Below are 10,972 nucleotides of genomic sequence, written 5' to 3'. Positions count from 1 at the left end.
TGGAAATTGGGTCTTTTCAAAATACCTGAGTTGAAACTCAACTTGTCTTGTGTATTCCATATTGGTTCTGAAAAGGTAACCAGAATAGTAGCACCTTCTAGAAATCTCCTGCCTTTACTACTTGGGCATCAGAATGCCTGATTGAGTGTGATATTTGATGTATTGAAAGACTATAGGCAATTAAGTGATACTTGATGTTTTCAGGTTTCTAGCATATCCAGTTATAGAATAGTTAGTTAATATTCAATCACAGCCAATTCCCCTCTCACCAAAAAATAAACCTGTGGAGAAGATTTGTGCTTGAACTCAGATACTGCCATTTTAAATTGATACATGTATGTAGCTCCTTCATCAAAGCTGTTTCTGTTTTGAGGCTTGTTTTTCTCTTTAAATAATACTGCTTAAATGAACAGTATGGAGTAGTATCTCCCATCTGTTTCTTGTGGCTTGTCATTTTTATATCATCTGTAGTGAGAGGTAGAAAATGAAGTCTTGCACTTGTACAGGTAGAAACTTAGTTCTCATGTAAAGAATACTCTAGGTTTTCCACACATTACCTGCTATATTGAAGTGAAACTTAGTTTTGTGTGTATTCTGACATCTTTTCTTCCAACTTGGATGTTTTTTCATTGTGTTTGTGCTTACGTGCATGCTCACACTCAATATATATTCATACTCAATATATATTTAATCTAAAAGCAGAAAAGGATTAAAAAAAAGAGAGACCTTCTGTACAGATTAATTTTATGTCAATTACTGAAGCATAATTTGCCCAGATTTATTGAACTGTTGTAAGTTGTTTTGTTTTTGGAGTGACTCAAGAAATACAGTTATCTTCCCTTTTTTTTGTGCGGTTAAAGGAACTTAGCTGATTGTGCACATAAACTGGGGAAACTCTTGTATTTACATGCAGTGCTAAGTGCGTCTTTTCAGCAACAACTTTGTTTGGACTGCACGAGCTAGCTGCTGAGTTTCTCTTAAACATACTTTAATATATTTGCATAGCGGTCGAGCTATTACTCTAGCACCAAATGACAGTGCGTTTTGGCTTTTTTTTCCTTTTAGTGATGTGTATGGATGCAAAGATAAACTTTGACAGTAATTCAGCATATCGTCAGAAGAAGATCTTTGATATGCAGGATTGGACGCAGGAAGATCAAAGAGACAGGGATGCTGCAAAAGCAGATCTCAACTATATAGGATTGGATGGAAACATAGGCTGCTTAGGTATGTTCTATTTAATGAATTTTAAATGACCTAATGGATTTATAAACTAAATTCCTAAACGTTATCTTTATTCTCATATAGTCAATGGTGCTGGTTTAGCTATGGCCACAATGGATATAATTAAACTTCACGGCGGAACCCCAGCGAACTTCCTTGATGTTGGTGGTGGTGCTACAGTGCAGCAAGTGACAGAAGCCTTTAAGCTTATTACTTCTGATAAAAAGGTGAGGGAAGAGTTGGCATATCAAGGTCCTACAGAGCGGTAAAATAGGCTGTGGTTTGAAAGACAATGCTTAGTGCATGTTCTCCAGAAAACTCTTTTTATAAGCATAGAATTCAAAAGGGAAGAAAATGGAGATCTTGGCTTAATCTTGGTACAAATGAAGGCCTGAAAACCTGTTGGGTTGTTTTTTTCTCCTTTTACTGTATACTAGTGGCAGTTGTCTTGCAGTTGCCGTTAAAACTGTATTTGTATTTGAATCTTTCCAGACACCTTTTAGTCAGGAGCTCCCCCTGCCTCTTGTTTAAACAGAAATCAGTATTCGGATGGGTTTCCATTTCTTCTTTTGTGCTTTTGGGCCTGTTTTGCAGCTGGGTCTGTTTTGTGCATGGAGCTGTAGAAATGAGTATTCACTGCGCTGTGCACAAACAAGTTTCTCACCTACTGATTATGTGTAATATACAAAGTTTTTTCATGGGTCTGGAAAGGCAGTAATGTTTTATCCTATCAAAGTGTTTGGATAAATTGGTTAAAACTAGACAAAGGTCTTTACCATCCCAGAAAGGCAATGTGAGGACTAGATTGATGCATATCAATATGCACTGAGGTGCATATTCCAGTGGGAAATCGATGACAGTTTGGGACTTCCTTAAAAAGAAAAAATGTGAAAAAGAGGTAACTAGAAAAGGTCGTAGTGACTTGCAGGACCTGGTAATCGTATGCTACTTTTACACCATAATTCCATGCACAGCTTTGGAAAGGGCCAGAAACAAATAGTAAGTGATGTTACAGAGGAGCTCCTAAGATTCTTCTACAGAGGAGCTTAGTCTCTTCCCCACTGGAAAGATTTTTCTTAAGAGTCTGATGCACTATTCAAGAGAGTTATAGCTTCATAGAATCACTTAGGTTGGAAAAGACTTTTAACATCACTGAATCGTAATGGTAAACCTAACACTAGCAAGTCCATCACTAAACCATCGCTAAGTGCCATGGCTACACATCTTTTAAATACCTCCAGGGATGGTGGCTCAACCACTTCCCTGGGCAGCCTGTTCCAAAGCTTGACAGCACTTTTGGTGATGAAACTTTTCCTAATACCAATCTAAACCTCCCATAGTGTGACTTCTGGTTGTTTCCTCTTGTTGTGTCACTTGAGACGGACACCCAACTTGCTACAACCTCCTTTCAGGTAGTTGTAAAGGGTAATAAGGTCTCTCCTGAGTCTCCTTTTCTCCAGGCTAAACAACCCCAGTTCCCTCAGCCACTCCTCATAAGAGCTGTTCTTTCTTCGCATTCTTTCACCAAGCTGAGGGAAAAGCGAGGGACACAGGCAAAGAAGAGCTCCTGAATTAGAAAGCAGAAGAAACAAGGAAGAATCTGGAGTTTTTGGTTTAGGACAAGTTTTTGCAATGCCAGTTCTCTGCTGATGTGTGGGCAGAAGGTGTTCAAACAGATTCTTAGTATATCTTTCCCTTTCTGCCTTCCTTCAGCTGCGCACTATTTTTATCAAAAAATGATGACTGTAGCTGGGATTCTTGGTGCTGAAAGTCAAGCAGCAGAGCAGCCCACTGGTGTCATGGGCTGCAGTCTGGCTGGCTCTCTGGATTCAGTTCAGGGGTTGTTTGGAACCTGCTGAGATGCCAGTCTAAGTTGCTTCTGCCCATTAGTAGCAGGAGCAAAAACAATGTCACACAGATGAGCTAGTCTAATTGCAAGATAATGAGAACCAAGTTACTGTTTATTAACAAGGCACTCTACCCATTTTCGCTCCTACTTTATTCCATTTTTCACCTTTGTCCATGATCTTTTATACCCCTACTTTGTAGAGTAGGAGAAGACTTTCCCTTGACCTCAGGCTTAGTTTTCCTAAACAAAACATATTTTAGATAGCTTACCTCTAAGCATGTTGCCTTTTAAGTAAACTGTATAAATAGTGTCTTTTGTCTGAGTTTTGTAAATTTTTGTGTTCTTTAGCATGGCTTCTTCAGAACATGGAGGTACTAGTGTGGGAGGTACCACTGCTAGAGTAATGTTAGAAATGGAAAAATAAACAGTTGACAAATTAAGTTGTTAAATGATATTTTCATCTGGTTGATTTGCTTGAAGAAAATCAGACAAATCTCTATTAATCTATTAATCATTAATCTCAGAGTATTCAGAAGTACAGTACAGGTTTGGCTTTGTATGGAAAGCGTGTGTGTGTGTCTGTGTGTGGTTTTTTTTTTTTTTTTTTTCAAGCAGCTGCACAGAATACATACTGTAAGAGAAATGACTATTGCCTGTAACTTGTGCTGGATTGAAGGGCAATGTGAAATTTCCTAGGATAGGCATTTTTGCAGTAGGGTTTTCCTGAAATAATTGTTTTGCTGAATGTGACTTTATAGAACTGTGTTATTGTTAATGTTCAACAGAAATGTTCCCTGCCTTTTGCGGAGTCCCTTATTACACTTACAGAGCTTGAATTATCCTTAGGCTAGAAGGCAGAGTGGTGCTTTTATCTAATGTGCCTCTGCCCATTTTTAATGTGAATATTGTCATTCATTCTGTAGGTAATGGCTATTCTGGTCAATATTTTTGGTGGCATTATGCGATGTGATGTGATAGCACAAGGCATTGTTATGGCAGTAAAGGATTTGGACCTAAAAATACCTATTGTGGTACGGTTGCAAGGTGAGTGTGCTTCAGTACACATTAAATACGTTTCTGTTTGTATTGACAAATGTTCTTGAGCTTATACATTTCATAGCAAGTTACCTGTAAGCTGAAGACTGTGGAAAAATAAGGCAAACCTTGATTTTTGATGAGGATTGGCAAGTTAATAAAAAGAGATTTCCTGCTTTTATAACCAGTAAAGTTGTTTTAGATTGAATCACCATCTTACCTTTGGAACAGGCTTCCTGGAATATGTTACGGCAATGCTCTAGTAGAAGTAGTCTGCTGTTCGTTAAGGAGTGGCGTTTTATCTGTTTTCTAAGGTACACGAGTTGATGATGCCAAAGCTTTAATAACAGCTAGTGGCCTCAAAATCCTCGCGTGTGATGACTTGGATGAAGCTGCAAAAATGGTAAGATAGCTGGTTATGAGTGTTCTTTTCAGAACATAGCATCTGTTGTGGAATATTGTAGAGTTGAAACTCCATTTAATCAACTGAAGGTAGCTTAGGATAAATCAATGTGCCAATTATTATCAGGGCCTGAGGCAAATTAGGAAGTACGTATTTTGTAAGGAGAACAATCGCACAGTTGGAAGCTATTATACCACAGAAATTTCTGTGCTTGGGACTTTATCTACCTATTTTTTCCTTTCTGAAAGCAGGTTAAAAAATAGATTTAAAAAAACCCCCATCAAAACAGGTAAAGGACCTGTAAAGATAAAGGTCACTCTCCTTGGCGGGAGAATGGCTAAGGGATTAGCCTTATTAATTGGAAGGAAATACTGAAATTGAGGCAGCTGAAAAGCACAATGTAACAATTTCTTTGTTAGGCCACTGTATTTCAGTGTGCATGATCAAAACCAAACCCAGCTGATCGTCCAGTTGCCTCATAAGGTAATTAGGTATTCAGTCATTCAGGTAGGTTGGTTGTGGGTGGGGGTTTTTTTGGTGTGTTTTTTGTTTTGTTTTTGGGTGTTGAAGCTCTAGAAGCAGCTGTGGATTGCTTGGAGGAAGAACTTCCTTAGCTTGGCAGTATGGCCCTCTGTTTTAAGGAGTAGTATTAAGTGATTCTAGGCTGATCAGGCTCTGGTTAGGCCGATAGAAATCTTCCCTTGCAGTACAAAATGGGTCTTTAAGCTATGTTGCATTTATGTAATGCATCTTCTAAAGCTGCTGCTGATCGTAGAGTTCTCAGCTGAATCATGGAGCTATGCAAATGGAGCTAAAATTAATTTCGTCATCTTTAATTACCTGAATTTATAGACGCACTTTTTGAAAGGTTTATAGTTGGTTTTGTAATAAGCTGAGCATTTGAAGCAGTGATTATAACCAGTGATGGTAAGGTATTTTTTTTTCTATTGAAATGTTCAACAGATGTCTTTAAATTATTCTAGCTAACTAGTATTTTGGTGCTTTTCAAGTTAATTAACGTGGACAAGAAAAACATACTACAAACATGTAGTAACAGTGAAGATGAAAATTAGAGGACATCTGGTGGATTTTTTTATCATGAGGAAACTCACAGTTCTGAATCTTTTTTTTTTTTTTTCCCTAAAGAACACTTAGTTATAATATTTGATTCTAGGCAGGAAATAATGGAGGTTTTGAGTTATTATGCAAGAGAACTTGAGGCTCCATTTAAGTATCAAAGTGAGATCCAGAAATGCCTGTAATAAGAACTCAGAGGAGAAATAGCTTCTAGATTTATAGAATCTCCTCTGAGTGGGTACCCCAACACCTACCAGGAAAACAAGGTGGCACATAAAGTTTAAAATTTGTACCATTTTATCAAGATATTTGGTTGTAAATGAGAACCAGACTTTGTATAACCCTATGAGATGTTTTCTAAAAGACTTGACTGGACTTTCATTTAAAAGTGATCGGGAAGCACTGAACTAAATCACCCTGCCCCCTCCCCACACAGAGATCTTGCTGATGATTCTCTGGCTTTACCTAGTTTGAAAATATTGATCCAGCTCACTCAAGTTAGGATTGTTTTGAAATTAAGTCTTTATTTTCTGTTTTTCAGGTGGTGAAGCTCTCTGAAATAGTAAGCTTAGCAAAACAAGCTCAGGTGGATGTTAAATTTCAGTTGCCAATTTAATCTGAGCAATGTTATGGCAGTGTTTAACATGTTTTCTGAAATACTGTGTTCTGTATCTGGGATATTTTTCTTTTTTATTTTGTGTGGAGGTTTTTATTGTCTGACAGGCGCACAAACTGAAGTACCTGGTCTTCGATTCAGAATGTTCAGAGTTCTTGTAAAAGTGTGTATTGGAGATATTTAGTCCTTCTTAATTGTTCTCAAGCCTCCAGCTTCTGCTGCAGAATGTCACTTGCAATATACTTCTGCGTTGTCCAAAGTAAAGCTTCTGGTTGAAAAATAATTATTCTGAATAAATTCTGAGGTTACTTTACTTGTAAATTTCTATTAAGCCTTGGTTAAAAGTACATAGGTTATTTAGTTGTCCATGTGGAGAAATGTATTGAAACGGTATTTTATATTGGAGACAGTTGTACTTAGCAGTATAATGGACATGAGCAAACCAATCATTATTTATGAACAGGTGCATTTGAACTTGATCAGAAACATTTTTAGAATGTGAATTCTGAATTTCACTGAATTGGCTGGTAACTCTTCTGGACAACGTGTTTAATCACTACAAAATATACTGTAGCACTTAGATTTTCACGATTTCCAGTCTTACAAGAAAAGCATCAGGTAGTTTTATATATGAACAAGCATTTACCAAACTTGAGGAGATGGAATACTTAGAGAATTAAAATGTCTGTTGTACATCACTAATAAAATTGTACATTAATAAAATCTCCCAAAATGTCAACTGTCTTTTTCTTTTATATGTTACCGTTTTGATGAATTGCTTATACTCATGGATTAAACCATAATTTAAGATAGCAAGCTAAAAGCTTTTTTAGGTGTAAATTTACAATAGCTCACATGATGACTTTTTTTTTCTCCTTGAATTGCTTTGTGTGCTTAGAAACACATGAGCTCATTCTGTGTTCAAAAGCTTGGTCAGATATCATGCACATACCATCTTACTGAAGTGCCCATAGCTGATCTCTGCACAAATATACACAGGAAAATGTTGCTTTCTGGAGAAATGTTACTTCTAACAAATCTAGTATTACCATTAATTTTTGTCATCTTACAATGCTGTTGATTTTAGAGCTTGGATGATGATCCATTTACCCCTTAGTTTCCAAACAATGTTAAATTACTATTACTCTCTTTTTTTGTGTTTGTGTTTCGTAGGGTTTTTTTTCTTTAAAACACTATTTTCTTGGCTAATGATAGCTCAGTTTAATCAGGAAATAAAGAAGACCTCTCTATAGTGGGGTTTCACAATGTGAAATCATGTAATTGTGGAGTAAGGACTTAAAAGGATTATATAAAATGTGGTGAAACCTACAGTCAGTTGTGGTTTTGAGGCAGATAGGGTGAATAATGAAGCAGCTAAACTAGTGTGATGTATTTCAGTGGGATTTTGGCAGTACTAAAGAAAATAATCAGAAATTAAACTCACTCTGGATTTAAGATGGATTATTTTTGATCCTAGATAGTGTCTCACAACTGAGTACTGTGTGCTGTTGATCCAGCATGCTAAATTTGGCTTGTGGGTAGGCTTGAAATTGCCTTTATTTGGAGGCCTTGAATGGATTTGCAGAGAGACCTAGTTTAAATAGAATCATTAAGCATTGAATAATTTAGAGAATATAATTAATTTCTAGGATGTAGGTTTGCTTCTAGCCTTATTTCTTACGTTTAAAATCTGTGTGGAATGATAATGTTCCAGGTTCATAAGGAGGTCTTTTTTTTTTTTAAACATCACTAAACATGTCAGCCTTATTCTTTCTAAATCAGAGGGAGGAACAATCAGACTTGATGTTGCCAAAAATGACAAATGGGAATGGTCTTTCAGTACAAATACTGGACTAGAATGGAGGCAAAAGTAGAGCCTGATCTTACTCCAGAGTTTCCTTATGCCCAGTTTGAATTGTTAAATGTAGCAGAGTAGAGGAGAAGGAGCCAAGGCAGAGTGATTTCCATCTTTGAGAGCAGTGTGAAATACTGACATCCTCAGGAACGTATTCACAAGTAATAGACTTGTCAGAAAGCAGTGTTAGGGTAACTCCGAAGCCCACAGTATTCCTTTAACAAAGGATGATGAATAGGTGTGGGATAGGGAGGTGGCTGCATATAATGTCCTGACCAGAGTGTTCAGAATGTACTAAATTACTCCTAATGCTAAAATAACATCCTGTAGAATGGAAGGTAGTTGCTTTATGTTACTTCAGCAATGCTTATGGCTTTGTAATCCAAATACTTCTGATCTGGGGGAAAAAAATGAATTTCCCTTTGGAAGCAGCAGTATGTAAGGGGTCAAATATGGTGTCACACATGGGGTGGGAGGAGGAGTGGGAGGAATCGGAACGGTAATATGAAGGACTGTGGCCAGGACGGCATATATAAGTGGTGTATAAAGGTGGCAGGCATGTCCCTTCCCAAAGACAAGGATCTGGAAACATCATTTCATGTTATTTCAGTTGATGAAGAAACAGAATTAGTGATTGACTGATTTGTGTTAAGTATCTTGAAACTTAGGAGACATATGCTTTAATTAATGAGGAACTAAAGTGCTATGGGACCTCGTAATTATGTGTATGTTTGAATTGTTCTTCAGACTCTTTTGCCAAAATCAAAGTATGTTGCAACCAAGGAATGTTAATCCACTTGGTATAGTTGATAATCTAGAGCCCCAAAGCTGATGCAGGAACTATCTGAATCTACTTAAAGCCTTGCAGACAACCTCCTTACCTGTGCTGTGTTGCAGTATTAATGATTACAGATTATAACATGTAAGAATGGAAACTTAGAATTAGTCTATACAGCCAAAAGCAAAATTCCTAACCAGGTAAACAAAACATGAAAAATACGTAAACAATGTCTTACAGGTAAGAGCTTCAAAGGAACAGGAATTTTAATAGCGGTAAAAGTTTTTTAGATGTCTTGCTGCCTTTTGATGCAGTTAGTTGCTGCAAATGCAGAGTTCTGTGACTCTTGAGATACCGTAAAAGCAAATGACTACCAACCCTGAAATTCGGAAATTAGCTGTTCTCATGTTCCACAGCTACCTTGAGGGGTAGGCTTGTGACATGTGGACAACATGCTTCAAGACAGCTGTGGTGGACGTTAAGGGTGGATCTTACTCCACAAATATTCAGAAAGGTTATCATGTGTTTTTTATTTTTGTAATGTGTTACCTCCTGAACCAGTATCTATTTAATGTATTAAACCACTTCCTACTGTGCTATTTCAGTGGAATAATTGACCTTCATGGAAAATCAGACAGTAGGATTCTAAGTAGTATTAATATAGATGCCATTGGTGGATATACTCTGATTTGGTTAAAACAATTCTTATGCTAGAATTCCAATGTTGAACAGTTTCAAAGAAAAATAAAAAATGGAGTTCTGAAGGAGCTGCGAGTAAAGCTGTGTTTCAAATTCCTTATAGGTCTAATGCATTTAATGTGGGGAAGGCCTGTACAGTAACCCCTTGAAGAACCCCTGCAGCAGGGAGAGAAACTCCAGTTTCATGAAACTGCTAAACTTCAAGTAGCTTCTTACCTTGTGCGGATAAAGAGCAGCCCTGGATTTAATGGAGGCTCATCGGCAAACTAATAGTACTATTTTATAACAATTTTAATTCAAATATTGAGCTGTTACAAACAAAAGAGCAGGTTGGTATAGGATGTATGTGAAGCAATAGCTCGGCTTTGAGCTGTACAGGGACTGCACGCAGAAAGGAGTGAGTTGTCACCCTTTTGTAGCAGGGAACTTGTGCCTCGCTATACCAAGGCTTGCTTTGAAATCACGATGTTAGCCTGCCTGATTAACCTCTTTTGGCTGACAGACTGTTGCTGCAGGTGGTATATTTTACATCTGCTATATCCCTGTCATGGGAAGCTGCAGTGTAAGAAAACTTGTGTACTGGCCAGTGTTTTATGAAAGATGTGTCGTAAGGTCTTCATTTTGTGAGGGTGGTAGGGAAGAGAAAAAACTGCAGTACGACCTCCTAAGTGAACAGAGACTGGGGCCAAGAGGAAGGAGGAGACAACTCTCTCTTCTTCCCAGGGAATTACCTGGCAGTCCATTGAGATGCCAAACACCTGAGGAAGAAAGAGGAGAGGACTTTATTACCAGATTTAATTTGAAGCCTTGCTGGTCCAGCCAGTCTGGATAGACATCAGCATCCTTGGTGTGTACTTGCTGCGAAACTTTCAATATAAAATACGAGTGAAATTCAGTTACTGCTGTTCTGCATGACAGGGACTGATGGCGTGGGTCAGGTGAAGTCGTTCCTGGGAAAGGTCTTCGATCTGGATAAGCAAGAACGATGCCTCATAAACACTTGGCCAGTCAGCAGCAATTTGGGGTTTGGAGTATTGTTAGTCAGAGGTAGACGCAACTGAGGCAAAACTGCTCAAAGGTGGCAGTGGCTGCACCCTGGACATCCTGTTCTGCAGGTGAGCTTTAGCATGTCAGGTACACTTATTTGAGGTGAATAGCTGAAACATCCCGCAAACTAATTTTTTTAAAGTCAGTTGAAATAAATGATTTTGTAAGATATGTCATAATTAAGCAATCCTTAAAATGTAATGAAAGATTTTCTTCAAGTATGTGTTGAAGTGCAGGAAACCTAATGAAGGGTCTATACACATAGGTGGTGTGGGTTTTTTTTTGTCTCCCATTTGCAACCAGTGGCAGCATACTCCCATAAGCAGAGAGTGATGAGGCAGGCACTTGTTTTTTCCTATGAAGAACAGGGAATGGAGGAGTAAAGTCAC

The 10,972-nt window shown here is 37.9% G+C and overlaps 1 protein-coding gene across 1 annotated transcript in view; it reads left to right on the top strand.

Annotated features, from left to right (window-relative positions):
- The window catches only part of SUCLA2 (succinate-CoA ligase, ADP-forming, beta subunit), an 11,606-nt gene extending 4,663 nt beyond the window's left edge, over positions 1-6,943 (top strand). Inside the window, exons 6-10 of the mRNA XM_010144990.1 lie at positions 1,066-1,227; positions 1,309-1,451; positions 3,997-4,117; positions 4,423-4,511; positions 6,130-6,943. Coding sequence (XP_010143292.1) covers positions 1,066-1,227; positions 1,309-1,451; positions 3,997-4,117; positions 4,423-4,511; positions 6,130-6,204 — 590 coding nt within the window. The 3' untranslated portion in view covers positions 6,205-6,943. The remainder of the gene's footprint in view (positions 1-1,065; positions 1,228-1,308; positions 1,452-3,996; positions 4,118-4,422; positions 4,512-6,129) is intronic.
- The last annotated feature ends 4,029 nt before the right edge of the window (positions 6,944-10,972 follow it).

Source organism: Buceros rhinoceros, unplaced genomic scaffold (assembly GCF_000710305.1).
Source record: "Buceros rhinoceros silvestris isolate BGI_N320 unplaced genomic scaffold, ASM71030v1 scaffold13311, whole genome shotgun sequence".
NCBI lineage: Eukaryota > Metazoa > Chordata > Aves > Bucerotiformes > Bucerotidae > Buceros > Buceros rhinoceros.
This window is presented reverse-complemented; position numbering and strand designations above follow the sequence as displayed.